Below are 16,933 nucleotides of genomic sequence, written 5' to 3'. Positions count from 1 at the left end.
TCTAGCTGAGTGTTTACCTTTATCTTATTGCACATGATTGTTATCCTATTATGCTACCGTTCACTATACTGTACCCAATTACTATGTCTACTCACCCTACTGTGAAGCGCTCTGATATCTGCTAAGATCTTGTTCGCGCTATATAAAACTTTGAATAAACATTGGTGTTGGTGACCTATCTAAACTGGACAGTTGACCTGCAACTCTAGTCTCAATTCTGAATCTGAAGATTGTGGTTATATATTGAGGCACTGAGGGAATAGGTCAAGTGTAATAGTGAGTCTTAGTAGACCTGGCTATGTATGAAGCAAAAAAATAATACTGGCGATTTTGAGTGATATTTCCAGACTCAACAACTAAGTAAAATGCACAGCATGTGAAACAAGTCTACATTTGAATAACAGACTCCATAGCCTTGGTGGAATGTTTGGCGGAGAGGAAAAAGTTACTTACCTGCAGTAACAATCTTTCTGCTAGATAATAGATCTACCTGCAGATTCCTCACCTGTAGAATTATCCTATGGGTCAGACTGGATAGAGAAATGTCAAACTCCGATACGAGGTGCTAGCTTCAGGCAGATGCCGAAAGGGACAGCAGATAACGTTGCCTAAGTCTTATAGCGCCCACATCAGTGCAACAATGTCAGTTGCCAGCAATTTTTCCCCCAAACTTTTGATGTGCCTGTGGATGGACTGGCGTCGAAATTAGGTAGTGCAGTACCAAACTTGAATTGGGACCTTATTAACTTACACTCTAACACGTCCATCGAATGGGAAGGGGGACAGGAATGGTGAAGAATCTGCAGTTACAGAATGTATCCACCACATACCACAGATAAGTAACTTTTTCTTTTGATAGATACTTCTCCCTGCTGATTCCTCACCTGTAGAATAGATTTCAAAGTTGTGTTCTTCGCAGAAGGGGGGCTGACGAATGGTTAAATGAGGAAGTTCTGCAGAATTGATCTGGCAAAATGGCCATCCCTATGCACTTCAGAATCCAAGGCAGTAATGCTTTTCAAAGGTGTACAGGTATTACCACATTAACGCCACACAGATCTCCGCAATAGGAACACCTTTGGTGAGGGCAGAGGCTGAGGATTTGACCCTGGTGGAATGAGCCCTGATACCTCCCGGTAGCTCTTTCTTGGTCAAGGAGTAGCAGATTTTGAAGAATGATCCATCTGGACAAGGTCCATTTCTGAACTGCTTTGCCTTGCTTGGAACAGCAGTAGTTAACAAAGGGCTGGTCATCCAGTTATATATCCTTGGTGCTGTCTAGGGAAAAGCTGACCGCCTGCAGAGGACTCAACCTCTGAAGCTGCTTCTCCTCCTTTGTGGAGTGGGGCAGGAGGACAGAAAGTCAGTATGTTGATGTACTAGCCTATGTGAAAAAGAGTGACCACTTTAGGAAGATGTACAGCCCTTGCTGGAAACACCAATTTGTCGGGAAAAATTAGGTGAATGGCGGATGGGAACTCAAGGCCTGTAATTCTAGCTAAAGTGATTGCCAACAAAATCACTATCTTGAGGGTTAAATCCGTAATTGGCAACTATAAAGGGACTCAAACGGAAACCCCATCAATAACTTCAACACAAGATTAAGGTCCCATTGGAGCACAACAAAAAAAGTTGCTGGATACAAATTAGTCAACCCCTTCTGAAAATGCATCATATATGGTATGTGAACCTTGAATGCTGGTCTGGGAGACCGAGGAATGCAAACAATGCAGCCAAATACTGCTTTAAAGTGCAGTGTCTCTGAGATAGAGTGCAAAATGTAGGACTTGCAAACACCATGCAGGAAGAGGGTTTAGGCTGTTGCATGCACACCATGAAACATTGCTATCCCATCTCCCTGGGGAAAAAAACCCTGATTTTGTGTAGGGATGGCATGCTGATAGGATTAAGTTGACCACCTCCTGTGGCAGCTGAAAGGAGCTTAAATGTCCCTGCTAAAAATCCAGACATGAAGGTGGTGGCCTCGGAAATTGAGGTGCAACAATATTCACCCCAACGGGGAGAGAAGGTCTGGTCTGAGGCAGCTTGAGAGGGAGACCCAAGAAGCGTCGGAAGTCTGCATACCACACCCTCCCTCGTCAATCCAGGACAATTAGAATGACTTGAGTGAATCTTCCTCAGAACTCGAGGAATCAGGGGTATGGAGGAATTGCTTTCTGTAGCTAAAAGTTCCACCTCAACTAAAACTTGTTCCCCAAGGCTTCCCATAATGGATACTAGATGGCACAGGACTTCTGGCATTCTCTGAGAAGGCATACAAGTCCACCTTAGGGGTGCCCCACTGACCGAAGATGCCCTGGTCTACTCCTGCAGGAGTGGACACTCTTAATCCACACGATAATGTTGGTTTAGGCTGTGGGCTCTGACCATACTAGGTGATTGGTTAGTAACCAGATCCCTCTAGCGGTATGCCAAAAAGCACAGCCTTAACGTCTGTAGGCAAAGGAGATGAGACCCTACTTGCCCTTGCTTGTTCTCGTACCACATCGCTATTAGGTTGTCCATCAAGATCTTGAGAAATATGGAGAAGGTTAATATGGAGCACCTTCTCCTTTGGAAGCAAAAGGTCTCTGATCGCCAGTTCTTTCAGATAAGCACCCCTACCCTAGAGTGGAGGTATCTGTCACTACTGTGGCATGCTCAGAGAAGGTCTGAAGGACACCCCAAGATGCAGGTTCATCTCATTTCCCCACAAACCAAAACCGCTACAGTGCCAGGTGAAATTATGATGGAGTTCGACGATCTCCTCTGTGCTGGAACAGATGGTGGTAGCCCCTGGTAAGCAGAGGTTGCTGGAGACCCAAAGATCAGGCTGTGGCTTTGCTCGCCTTGAAGCGTTCTAACACAGAATCAAGCTTATCTTCAAACAGTCATGCTCTGCTGAAGGGGAGATCCATCAAGTTGGCCTCCCAACTCCATGGAGAAGTCATAGGTTCGAAGCCAAGCAAAACGCCTTAGAGACAAAGGTATTCACAACCATGCCACTGAACAGTGTCCAGGCTGGATTTGATAATTTGTCAGGATTCATTTCGCACATTCGTCACAACCTCCTGGAAGATGGGTCTCATATCTTGGGGATGAGAAGCTGGGCCATGTCCCATAACGAATTGGTACATAGCACCAAGGGACAGGCTGCATTGAGGCACTTAAGAGCCATACTGCCAGCTGAAAGGTTTTCTTCCCTCAAGCTTTCAGCCGTTTTGAATGTGTCAGATGGAGCAGAAGGGAAGGTGCACCCAAATCCATAGATGCAGGATGCTTGTATGACCAGGCTTTCTGGCGACAGGTGTGGGGATAAGGAAGAATCTCCAGGTGCTAGTGCCATGCCACCAGACTGTTGACCACTGATGCAGAGCTGGGCTTCTTCCAGGCTGCCATCACGGGATCCAGCAAGGCATTATTAAAAGGGTAGAAGGGGTTTTGATGTGGTTGCGGCGGGGAGTAGTACCTCAGTGATGATATTTTTCTTAACAACCAGCATTGGAAGCTGCAGCTCCAGTACCTCTGCAGCTTTTTTGACCACCGAGTGGAAGGACTTTAACTCTTGGGTAGAAGGCCCTGTTGAAATTCCATCTCTATTTCCAGGAAAGTGTCTAATCAAGTGGCCGATGATAGGCCTGCTAATCCCCACCACCATAGGGAAAGATTTAGAGGATCAGAATCCTATCCAAGATGGTCATGGAGGAGGGCGGCACAAGGTGGAGGGTTGCGGCAGAGTACTGATAAAAACAGATGGAGGAGCCAGCACCGGTTCTAGGGGAGCAGAGACGAATGGTGCAGGTGTTGGAGCCAAAGCCATAAACATAGGTAAGCCGTAAGGCACCATGATCCAGAGGAGGCACCTCTGGTGTTGTGACTCTCGCAAAGATGCTATAGATAATATCATTCTAGGAACACGTAACATTTGCATCTTTGCTTTCAGTTTTCAAAAGCATTTTTAGGGCAGGAGTTTGTAGTCGAATGTGTTTTGGTATGGCTGAATTGTTTCAGTCTTAAAGAAACAAATTGTTGCCTCTTCTATATGTGTTTTCTTTATTTGAATATTTTTCAGATTTTGAAAATAATTATTTAAAGTGCTGTACTGAAATCCAGCACAGGTGTGGAAATTTTTTACTGTTTAAGAATATGAAAGAGAAACTGGTTGATTGAGAACTTACCTTTTATTTTTACACTGTTCCTAAAGAGAGTGCAGAGTCTAATGAAGCATTGTAGGTAGATCTATAACGGAAAAGGCAAGCAATACTAAGAGGTTTATATTGAAAACACATCAGTAAAACTTACCTGCTCTGGCTGGTGAAAGAGGTTTGATCTATGGGCAACATGCTTTCAGGCCAAGGAGCGGTTTGGTTAGGAGGGGCCTGCTGTTGACTGTACTGCGGTCCGATATTCATCTCCAGCTCAGATTGTCCTAAGCAGCAAAATAATGTAAAATCTCATGTTTTGAAAGAACTTGGTATGGCTTAAAAATTACTTCGTATTAGTTCATGCACAGTACTGAACGGTACGATTGTAGGTAAATAAAACATGGAACGTACTTTTCACAGTGAAACCAACTTATTTATGATAACGTCAAGAATGCCCATTATTATCAAATGAGATTAGCTTCACATGCTTTATGAAAAAATTCTTAGCCTATAATAAAAAAGAACAAAAGTTACTTACCTGTAAACTGTGGTTCTCCAGTATTGGTGTCTTTCATAGATTCACATGCTTGAATCATTCCCCGTCGTCGGAGTGGGAGTCCCACGGTACATAAAAATAGCAATAAATATGCAAAAAATAGTCATATCATAGGTAAATTAGAACCAGGAAGTAAAATAGCTAGAAGGTAATAGGAAAAAATCTTTTACTTTCATGACTCGTCCAAGTCATTATATATAGTCCAAACTACAGCCAATCAGGCGACAGCACCCTCCAGAATGTTCTCGCCAGAGGCTCAGGCTCTCAGATTTTCCAGCATGAGTGTGATCTAAGAGTAAAAGAGCCTCAGAAGGGAGGTGGGTGGATTGCACGTGAATCTATGAAAGACATCAATACTGGAGAACCACAGTTTACAGGTAAGTAACTTTTGTTCTTCTCAAGTATTGGGGTATCTTTTATAGATTCACATGCTTGAATCAGAATAGAAGGCAGTAATTCCATAAGGATGCTAGTGAGATCATAAAGGAAATATATAAAATTACATGTATCACACCAGATAAAGTATGCATATATATATATTATATATATCTGCATCAACATATAAATACATAATTTTAAGATATGTATAAAAGAATGCATCAAAGAGGAGGAGGGAAGAACAGAGGCTCACCTTTTTTGAAAAGATTACGGAGAAAGGCTTGTCCCACAGACGTGTCTGCATTGCTGGAAGCTTCCAGACAGTAGAGCTTGGTAAAGGTGTGCCTGCTGGACCATGTTGCAACTCTGCAGATTTGATGAAGAGGCACACCAGCAAAGAGAGCAGTAGAAGAAGAGATTGCTCTAGTTGAATGAGCTCTCGGAATGGTTTGTAGTGGTCTACCCGCTTGCTGATGAAAGAAAGATTGCAGCAGAAATCCAACGAGCTATGGTTTGTTTAGTTACTGGATGCCCATTGCGCATCTTTCCGTATGCAGTGAAAAGATGATCAGATTTTCGCATTGATGATGTCCGTTGAAAATAACATTTTAGACATCGTTTGACATCGAGGGTATGTAAAGTCTTTTCTGCAGATGATTGAGGATCAGGAAAGAAAGTCTTTAAAATCACTGGTTCATTGAGATGGAAATCAGAAGGTACTTTAGGCATAAAAATGGGGTTCGTGCGGAGCACTACAGAGTCCCTAGTGAATTGGAGGAAAGGGGGCTTAATAGTGAAGGCTTGAAAGTCACTGACTCGCCTGGCTGATGTGAGAGCCAATAGCAGAGACATATTCCAAGATACAAACTTCAAGTCAGCTCTATGAATAGGTTCAAAGGGGTGTCGCATGAGTTGTGACAAAACAATGTTAAGAAGCCAGGGTGGAGGTGGACGGCGGATGGGAGGAAACATACAAAACAATCCTTTTAAGAATTGTTGAATGATCAGAGAGGAATAAAGAGAATGTGAACCATCTTGTCGGAATCGTGAGATAGCTGCTAAGAATACTTTAAGAGTAGAATGGGAAAGGCCTGACTTTGCCAAGTGTAGAAAGAAAGGCAATAATTGTTCCGGTGTTGCACGGATAGGATGAATGTTGGCGGCTTGACACCGGAGGCAAATCGCTTTCATTTGAGCATGTAGGTTTTTATTGTGGCGGACGCTCTAGCATTAGCTAAGACCTCCCTACACTCCGAAGGAATGTCTAACTGAGCAAATTCAAGGTGTTCGGCGCCAGGCTGCTAAGCGTAGAGATGCAGGATCCAGATGGCAGATCTGCCCGCTGTGGATGGACAGGAGATTCGGTATTGGTTGCAACTGAATGGGATCGCATTCTAATAGAAGGAGGAGCTTGGTAAACAAAAACTGGCGAGGCCACCTGGGAGCTATGAGTAGTAGGCGACAAGGCTCCTTCTTAATTTTACGGAGAACCCTGGGAACGACCGGTATTGGCGGAAAAGCGTAGGCATAGATCTGCAACCAATTAATCAAAAACGCATTCCAGCAAGAGTCTTGTTGGGGAAGCCAACTTGCGTAGAACGGGCATTTGCGGTTCAGACTGGTCGCGAACAAGTCCAGATCGGGTCAACCCCATTTCTGAAATATACGATCCAAGGTTGGTTGATGGAGCTCGCCACTCGGGATTGGACACTGTCGAACTGCTGAGGGAGTCCGCTAGGACGTTGGATACTCCCAGAACATGGATTGCCGCCAGAGTTATTTGATGACGGATCACCCAATCCCAAATTTGCTGTGCTTGCTGGGACAGCAGAGTGGATCTTGTCCCTCCTGGTTTGTTTAGGTAGTGCATACTTGTTGTGTTGTCCATCCGGATCAACACTGATGCTCCTAGAATAATGGTGCAAAAGGATTTTAGGGCCAGGAAGATCGCTAGCAACTCTAAAAGATTGATATGCCAAGTCCTTTGTTGAGCATCCCATTTGCCATGGACTGTTAATCCTTGAAGGTGTGCTCCCCACCCTTCGAGGGAGGCGTCCGTGGTGATGGCGAAACTTGGAGCTTCCACCAGGACTGAGAGGCCTGCCGCCATGTTCCGTTTGCAAGTCCACCAGAGTAATGCTTTCCACATCTTAGGAGTGATGCGGAAGAGGTCATCGTAGGACCCTGAGACCTGTAGCCACGGCTTGTTGAGCTCCTCTTGCAGGGGTCTCATCTTGAGGCGACAGTTGGGGACCAAAGGAATGCAGGATGAGAGCATCCCTAGAAGTGACTTGAATTGTCAGACAGAAACGCACCTTTTCTTGATCGTAGTAGTTGGGCAAGCTTGCACAGATTTTGTTGTCTTTCATTTGAGACAAAGGCTTGTGTCCCTAGAGTGTCTATGGTGGCTCCTAAGATCGTTCTTGTTTGTGATGGGATGAGTTGAGTTGAGTTGAGACTTGTCCAGATTGATGGAGAGATCCAGAGACTTGAAAAGTGACAGGCTTTTCTGAGTAGGGACCTTTGCGACTGCGTAAGAATTCGCCTTGATAAGGTAGTCGTCTAAATAAGGAAAAATTTGAATCCCTCCTAGTCGAAGGTGTGCCGCCACCGGTGCCAAAACATTGGTGAAGACACGGGGCGTGGAACATAGTCCGAAGGGAAGGACTTTGAATCGGAAGTCCCTGCCAGCTACTCTGAACCTTAAGAACTTTCTGTGCCTGGGTAAAATCGGGACATGAAAGTAAGCGTCTTGGAGGTCGAGGGTGGTCATGTGATCCCCGCAAAGAGGAGTTGAAGGACTTCTTGTAGAGTCAACATCCGAAAGGATTGTTTTTTGAGATTTTTTTTTAGGAAATGAAGATCCAAGATGGGGCGCCATTCTCCCGATTTCTTTTTTATTAGAAAATATCTAAAGTAGAAACCGGTGTCTTTTTGTAACCACTTTGATTGCTCCTTTTTTTAGCATCAAATTTATCTGGGGAAAAATCTCTGTGAGATGAGCTGAGATGAGCCTTTGGGAGGAGAATTCGTTGGAAGCTGGGAAACTCTAAAACGTTACCTCTGGCCACAAAGTCCAAGACACATTTGTCTGTTGTTCTAGCAGACCAGATTGAGTAAAAACGGGAGATCCTTCCTCCAACTTTTGCAGGATTGAGCGGTAGAGTAGGTGGCAGTTGTCACTACTTTTTAGACGTATTCCGTCCACGGTAGGCTGACTTATTTCTGCTTTGTGAATAAGACGTAGTTGGTTGCTGCCTGAAAGATTGTCGTTGTTGTGAAGAGTAGCGTTGATTACCCTGATAGGACTGATATTGCCTCGGCTGATTATAGCCTCCTCGGTTCGAGAAGGATCCACGGCCTCTAGCGCCACGAAAGGGCGGCTTCCGAAACTGAAGAGTACCGAGAGATCTTGCAATCTCAGTATCTTTTTTAATGGCTTGTTGGGCATAGTCAATTTGTTGGCCACAAAGATTTGCCGTCAAAAAGCATGACGATTATCTACGTCTGAACTTCTTGAAGAAAAGATGTGGACTTCAACCAGCCCCGTCGCCGCAGGACAGCAGCACCTGCCAGTTGCCGAAAACCCGTAGACGCAACATCCACAGCAGAATCGATAATCTCAGCTGAGATTCGTTCTGCCTCCTGGAGGATCTTGAGCACTTCTGCCTTTGATGGCTCAGGTAGCAAGTTGATGTAGGGGGAGATGTCGGACCACATCAGCCTATCATAGCGGCCTAAGATGGCCAGTGAGTTACCTGCACGGACAGTAGTGGCCGCTATGGTCAAAACCTTTTTTCCAACTGTGTCTAGACGTCTTCCATTCCTATCTGGAAACTGACAATGGAGAGGAGGGGTTCCGTGCTCAGCGCTGTGCTGCCTGGGTAATAACTGAATCTGGCTTAGTCTGAACTACTAGACAAGCTGGTGAGTTTTCTGGTGCCTTGTATTTCTTTTCAAGGCGAGGCAGGACCGCCGGAATGGAGGTAGGAGTCTGCATGACCTTCAGTCCTTCCTGCCAAATAAAGTCAATGATAGGAATAGTTCGCACTTGCTTCCTTAGCTGGTCTTTAAAAGCGTAAAGGAAACAATCATTCTTCCTTGTTTCCATGGGAAGAAGGAAACATTGTGCTGCTCTTTCCATCAGAACATGAAAACCTCCGATGTCAACTGGAGGTGAGTCAACAGGAGCCGGAGTGGAAGGAGACGGCGTCTATTTGATAGTCATCACATTCAGTAAGGAGTGACCTATCATTCGATTCTCCTTCTTTCCTGTCATCATCCGTGGTGTGAGCTTCTTGATAATGCGACGTAGAAGGTACTGGAGAAACGGGTCTGGGTGACCTCAACACTATAGAAGATTGAGGAACAGGTGTTGATGTAACAGAAGAAGCCGATTCAGATGGAGAAAATCGGTGGTATTAATCATCTAACATGTACTGCAGATTGTTGTGAAGTGATAGAGGCAATTGTGCTGTAGGGTTTGGCTCTGGAGCCTGAGGAGCAGTATCAGGGTAGTAGTCCTCTTCTTGATCCATGTCTTGATATTTAATGAAGAGTTCTGAAGGGCTCCTGGCAGTACGAAACCTGTCACCTTCTTCCGATTCATCCTCATCTGCCCCATAATCCATTAACTGCTCGGGCAACGCAAGAGGAACTCTACTGGGTGATATGTGTACTGGAGAGAACCTCGAAAGAACATCCCTGCCTTTGAACCAAGGAAGGCGCTGTCGTCGACAGTGGCAATGGCGTAGACAGCACCGCAGATGTCTTTGAGGATGCTGTGGCTGTAGATGACCACCAAACCAGTGCAGGAAGATAGCAGCGTCGACGAAGAAGCTGTCGATGAGGTAGTCACCGACGAGGTAACTGTCGACGATGAAATCGTCAACGAGGCTACCGCCGGTCGACGAGGTCTTCTTGCTCTTCGTCGATGGATGGGCGTCGAAGGTAGACTTCAATCTCTTCGTCGACGAGAAGGCAAAGACTGACGTAGTTGGTCTCACTGAGACTGACACCAGCGTCTATGGCGAAGAAGCCGACAACAGTATCAACTGAGGCTTCGGAGACGAGAAGGTTGCAGTAGACATTGTCGTAGCGGCGACAGCAGGCTTCGTCGATGTAGTCGTCGAGCTTGTCGACGAGAGACCCCGTTTCGGAGGTAAATCTCTCTCAGAAACAGGCTTAGAAGCCTGAGATTTTACAGTCTTTCTCGGGGGTGTAGAGGGCAGAGTTTTACCCTTACTAGGTGGAGGAGCCTTTTTGGAAGTGGAAGGCAACTCAGCACTCTTAGAGGTGTGCTGTTTTTTTCAACACCTTAGCCCCAGGAGAAGTTAAATCAGTGTAGCTAGTCCTCTTCCTAGAGGCAGCAGTCCGGACAGAAGAAACACTTCCAACCTCAGATAAAGGGTTGTCTGATCCTTAATCTTCTGTAGCCACAGAAGTAGACGTCCCTCTCTGTCCCTCAGAGTTTTTTGAGGGAAAGTTCTGCAGATCTTGCAGTCTCTCACCTGGTAGTATGGAAACAAGCAATAAATGCACTTTTTTGTGGGGGTCTTCAGAAAACAGCCGGAGCTTCCCACAAGTTCAAAAGAGAGATTTCTTAGAAGTCATCATGAAATGAAGAAATTCTGAAGAAACCGGAGAAGTACTGAGCAGAGCTCAGGGAGACTCCCTTTACACGACGTGCGGTAGAAAGTCTGAGAGCCTGAGCCACTGGGGAGGACATTCTGGAGGGTGCTGTCGCCTGATTGGCTGTAGTTTGGACTATATATAATGACTTGGACGAGTCATGAAAGTGGAAGATTTCTTCCTATTAACTTCTAGCTATTTTACTTCCTGGTTCTAATTTACCTTTGATATGACTATTTTATGCTTATTTATTGCTATTTTTATGTACCGTGGGACTCCCACTCTGACTACGGGGAATGATTCAAACATGTGAATCTATGAAAGATACCCCAATACTGGAGAATTAAAATATCTTTTTTTCAAATATACCGCTGTACTATAATGTATATTATAGTGAATTTTCCAAACAAAAAAATAAATATTTGATTTGTTTGTGTGATAATGGTATTGCAGGCGATTGGGATGGTGGAGTATTTATGAAGATTATGTCAGGTGAATTGATTTAGTTCATGCCAGAACTGGACTCATGGTTGACATGTATTCTGACAGATAGTGACAGCAGTCTGGGGATAGCAGAGACGTCTGTATACTCATTATGGTTGTACGCATGCTGGAGGGGGCAACAGACGTACATGATGAGGGGTCAATGTTGGTGGCTGTGTAGTATAAGAATGTAGACCACATTCATACTCATGAACATTAACTCCCAGAATTAGCAGCGCTGTTGCCACTTTGGATGCATTCACTAAAAAACCCAACATTCGGTGCTCAGTATTCTTGAGCGCTTTGGTGTAGGCAGATAGGCTCAGTGTACAGTGTTGAGTTAATTCATGCAGTGGAGAGTAAAAGAGACTGTGGATTCTGTAGCAGTGAGAATACGCAAGGCTTGCAGGTGACAACAGAAGCTTTGGAAACACACCTGAATCTCTGGGTAGGAATAAACGATATACTTGAAACTGCGAATGTGAAAGGTATTGTGACTTTATTTTGAAAGAACTGAGCACAAGAACATTATCCACTCCATTTACATATCTGAATCTTATGTAACTAGAGTAAAGCATTTCCGTGGAGAATACAATGCACATAATGCAACCAATGAGAAGTGACACATAATTGATAAGTTTATATACTGATTATGTGTTAAAATCACTGATTGAAAGATTGAGGAAAGCTTTTATTTACAAACAAAGATCATGGTCAATAAGCCAGTTAAAATCTCCAGAGATTTCTGGAAATGAAGCACAGTGCACACATCATTAACAAAATCTGAAAGCGCAATAGAGGGAAGGCAGCACTATTACCTTAAGCCCTCAACAAGCTATGGTTGGTGAATGGAAAGGGATAAATGCTGAACAGTAAATCCCAGAACTGTATATGGAATAATGGCCAGTGTTAGATGTCACTTGTATTCATTTACAGTAAACAAGCTACCTAATAAAGTTTTGGACATAGGTTGTAGGAAAATAGAGGGATTAAGTAAGTGTTGTATGTTCATGTGGCTCAATATATTCTTAGGGTCGGTTTCACAAAGGCACTACGACTCAAAATTAAGAGCGTGAAGTTTCTGCACTCAGGCTGGAATCTCTCGCACTGAGAACTGCAGTGCAGAGATTCTGCCCGAGGTCGGAGACTCCGTACTCGTAACTTTACGGGTCGCATTTCCCTTAGTAAATCAGGCCCTATTCCTGAGACAAACTCAATAACAGTTGCTCTTCTTTCATTTCAGACCTACTTCCTTGCTATCGTTGTCCCAGCCTTTCCAGATGCTATTATTAATTATCTAGGTGGTGATACAGCATCCTGGGTAGTACACCGAGCTAGGGACAATGCTAGGTTGTATGATTTTTTTTGGTAAAGAGTAGATTTTTTTTTGATTGATGAGTAGTAGCTACAGATAGAGAACTAGCAGAACTACATCACGTAAACAAGTATTTGATATTGTATTTAATTCACTGACTGGTGGATGAGAAGAGCAGCGCTCTTATCATGGTCTTAAAGTTGAGCTAACAGATGTTTTGGATTAGAACGAACTACCACATACTTATACAGGGCTCATTAATCTTGCGCTACAGCTTGATTATTCTGTACAGACTAGAAAAGTGACGAGAATAACTGCCAGAAAACTCAGTACCATACAAACAACTGAACCTATGGACAGTGTTAATGCACCTTTATATAATGAAAAAAGAAGGAACAAAGATGCAACAAAGAGTGCTTATAGTGTGGCAGAAAATTACATTTTGTTAAAGTATGCACTAACAAAAACAAACCCAAGGTTTCGGTTTCATTGAAACCTAAGACTAAGAATAATGTCCACACAGCTACATTACCATCAGAAGGCTAGACATCTCAGAATGAAAGATTGTCTTTCAGCAATTAGTTAGTAATCCCTTCTCTTAATTGAGCAAACACTGCCTAGAACATGGGTACTCACAAACATTGGCCCAGGGGCCACAAAGTACGGTTGTGGTGTGCCCGAGGGCCACACTGATGCCAGCAGGATGACGGGAAGGGGTCTGGGTGGGTCATGGATTGTGTAAGGAGGTTCAAAAACATGTTAAATAAACGGGCAAGCATTTATTTGCAGGTTAATAAATGCTTGCCCATTTATTAAACATCTTTTTCTAAATATTATTGCTAGTATATAAACAACAGCTGGTGCTACTCTTCACCGAGGGAGGCGCATTTAAAGGTCAAGAGTGCCGCAAGCGCCCCCCCCCGGGCCGTACTTTGAGTATCACTGGCCTAGAATTACTTATTTGATGTTGGGGGGTCACGTTAACCCTTCCAGAAAAAGGCAAAATGTTAGTAAATGTTATGTTCGAGAGTAAAGTCACTTGTAATTTTATTGATGTATTTCTGGCTCAACAGTTACACGCTTCCAAGGAAAATAAATGTCAGCCAGTTGCAGATAAGCTGTTGATAATACACTGTCCTCTGGACCCCTAACTATGGTCCACTTCATTTGCAATAAATTACTGGCTAGAGTTGATGTCAGTAAGTAAATTTGCTTCACCATAATCAATGCACCTCTTCTTGAGTTAGTCTAGGGTGAGTCTTGTCCTTACGCAATCCCACAGCTGACTGGGTTACAAAGCGGTTTGTTTCTTACCTAACACTGACAATACACATGTTCATCATCTGACCTTTCAAGCCTGATTGTCAAAGGTCTTTTCTTTTCCAATGTAGGAAGAAAGGCTCTATATATACTATACCAAAGTAAGGTATTGTGTGCACAGTGTCTGGGGAGTCCCCATAGGTATAGCAGACGATAAATTAGGTAAGTTTAAACAGCTCTCTTCGGGGTAGCGTGGGCGAGCAGTTAGGCTTATCTAGAGGGAGTGTTAAGCATTTATCATATTCACTCAATCAAGACTGATGGCACACACTCAAAGACTGAATCCAGGCCAATTAGTAAGTATAAACAAGCATTGGCATAGCCAATAGGTCTCGCCTTTATAAGTATTTAGTTATGCAGCACAATATCCTTATTGCAACAACATTAACTGTTGCATGGTTAAACACTTATAAGGTCCCAAAGGCGAGATCTATTGGCTATACCAATGCTTGTTTTATATTGTACTTTTGGCTATTCTGCCCAGCATCTTGCCCATTACCGAAAGGCATTGGAAAAGACAACAGCCCCCAAAAAGGGACACATTGGATTTGCCAATATTTATGTTTAACGTGGCCTCGTGCAGAAGCTCAAACCATGCTCAGATACCAGCCACTTGTATGATCTATGGAAAATGCATGCGCCATAACCGGGTATCTACAGTATATTTGCAGATTATTGCCTTCAAATCGGGTATCTAACACACTACTAAATTAAAAAGAAGAATGGTACAAATAAAAGTAGCGCTGCAGCGTTTTGGCAGCCAAACACATTCCTCGAGCTCGATTCTGCATCCCAAAGCTTTCACAGGGAGGTTAATTCCAACTGCTTTGGCTTACAGGAGCCAGCAGCTTCCTGCGCATTTTACTCAGCATAGATTAGAATAACAAATCACAATGAATTAGGATAAATCAAATCTCGGATGCGAAAACCTGCACATCAAACACAGCTGTTTGTTTAAATATGCATTTCAGCACCTTTCAATAGGCACAAACTAAAACGGACCATAAAGCACAGTTGTCTCAGCACTTCACACAAGATTGCAAGAAACTGCACACGCTATAAAACAAAGAAGCAATTTATTGCTGTTTAAAAAGCTCCTGTAAATAGGAAACACGATCTGTTTTACAACACATTATTGCTGTAGTTAAATAATGGTTTCTTCATGTAACTTAGCAGAGAAGTAATTTTATAAATGAATTTAGCTATCAGTCGCACTGGTTTGTGCTACTTCCTCACACTGCCAATTGAATACTATTTACTACTTTACAGACATGGTGACGCAGGTAAATGACGTTACTTAAGACGTGTCAAATCTTTTCTTGCGTGCCCTTATTTAGAGGAAGGTGTGGAATGCAGACGTATGCAATATCTGAATTATTTACAGCTCACTTTTATCGCATCTGTAGGTCACAGCACGTGCCGAATTACAGCCGCCGTCTGCGCGGGCAAACCACCATGGACCTTCAAAACTATCAGGGACGTCTTAAGAAACGAGTGGTGTGCGCGCGCCACACAGACATCTGTTTCCTATTATCGCACAAGCCTCTGTGCACGATAATTGCAAACAGATGTCGGGCCTGCGGATAACTGACAACAATAGGCATGGGCGGAGCAACGCGCCCGCCTTTGGCCAATTGCGTGCTGTCTTGGTTTAAAAGACTCATGCAAAGGCCAATAGCGTGGGCCGAAACAAAAAGCACATGCATGAGTTTGTGGGATTCTTAGGTTACTTTTAGAAAGCCCCTACATGAAGTCTTCGCCAGAACAGCACATGCGTGCTGTTACAGGCTCGACCTAAAAAGGTATACTGATGTTTTATTTTTAGAAACAAGCAGGGCTTGGCACAGGTAAGTAAAATATACTCTCAAATGCAAGACTTTACAAGGAAATTCAGTTGTGGTTGAATTTGAAATCGTTACATGTTGGTATTGGTTCAAAAAGCAGTTTGAATTGCACAGTAAGTTCTTTTGGAATACTTTTGGTTTACTTTTAGATTACATCAACTACTTGGGTTGTATTGCTAGATACCACACCGGGGAGCTCAAAATACATTGTAAGTAGGACTTAAAAAGATTTGCAGCAGTGTAGTTACTTTTTCTCCATACAAACATCAGTTCAAGTCTTAGAACATTTTAGGGACAAAACCACATAACATTGGTCTCTATGGGAGAAATCTTAGTTTAACATGTAAGTACTTGATTAACGAGTGGGAGTATTGGTGGTTAGGACCAAGGTTCCCCAAGGTCTAGGTAGGCACTCAAATTGCAGCAGCACTGGGGAGACACAGTGCAGAGTGCAGGGGCCCAATGTCAGTGGGGCTAAGGGGGCCTTTGGTCAAGGACTGCTTACGGGCAGACCACTCAGCTGTGGGAGCAAAGCTCCTGGCGTTAAGGTCAGCACTGCAGGGGCCAACGACTGGCACAGGAGCTGCACTACCAGAGGCACAGGGGTGGCCGGGTGGTGTTTGCCAAGGAGATGTCGGGGACCCTGTGGATTCCAAAGGAGACCTCTGGTTCGGCAAGGAGGCTTCAGGCTCAGGCAGGGAGACTTTCTGAAGGTGACCACTGGCTCGAGAGTTGAGCTGGGTTCTTGGAGGATGCCTGGACACCATCAGTTAGGCCACCCAAGGCCGTGGGGTGTCGGGTGCAGGAGTGTCTTTTGGAGTAGGGTCTCCTTACCAGCTTCGGTCGGGGGACCTTTCAGGTTGAGGCTGCAGGCGTCACCTTGAAGCTTGAGAGTCAGGGATCACCAGATCTCAGGTCAGGCTTGCTGGGGATATCTCCTTGTGGTGTTGGGCCACTCGAACTCCGGCCTTGAGCGCCAGTTGCAGAATCGCAGAGCTGCCTGGATCCGGATTCTGTCAGTGAGTCTTGGCTTGGGCAAATCCTGTGCCCACAGGAGACAGAGTCTGTTAGATGAGTACAGGGCAGGTGCTCTGGGGGTAGCTGGCTGCTGGTCTCGCCAGGGGTTCTTGCTGTAGACAGGTTGAAGTTGGGACAGGCCGGTAGGGCAGGAGCCAAAGCAGTCGGCGTCCTCTTCTTCCTGGGTCAGCATGGCTCTTTGGTCCTCTTTCTTTCTTGACTCCGAGGAGGCAAGGTTCAGGGT

The 16,933-nt window shown here is 44.4% G+C and overlaps 1 protein-coding gene across 12 annotated transcripts in view; it reads right to left on the bottom strand.

Moving 5' to 3' along the window:
* NCOA2 (nuclear receptor coactivator 2) overlaps positions 1–16,933 on the bottom strand; it is a 1,089,938-nt gene that overhangs the window by 270,956 nt on the left and 802,049 nt on the right. For all 12 annotated transcript variants that reach the window (XM_078687164.1, XM_078687175.1, XM_078687166.1 and 9 more), the window contains one exon: positions 4,303–4,429. In XM_078687164.1, the coding sequence (XP_078543290.1) occupies positions 4,303–4,429 (127 nt within the window). The remainder of the gene's footprint in view (positions 1–4,302; positions 4,430–16,933) is intronic.

The sequence above is a fragment of the Lissotriton helveticus genome, chromosome 4_1 (genome assembly GCF_964261635.1).
Source record: "Lissotriton helveticus chromosome 4_1, aLisHel1.1, whole genome shotgun sequence".
NCBI lineage: Eukaryota > Metazoa > Chordata > Amphibia > Caudata > Salamandridae > Lissotriton > Lissotriton helveticus.
Note: the sequence above shows the minus strand (reverse complement) of the source record. Positions and strands in the feature narration are given on the sequence as shown.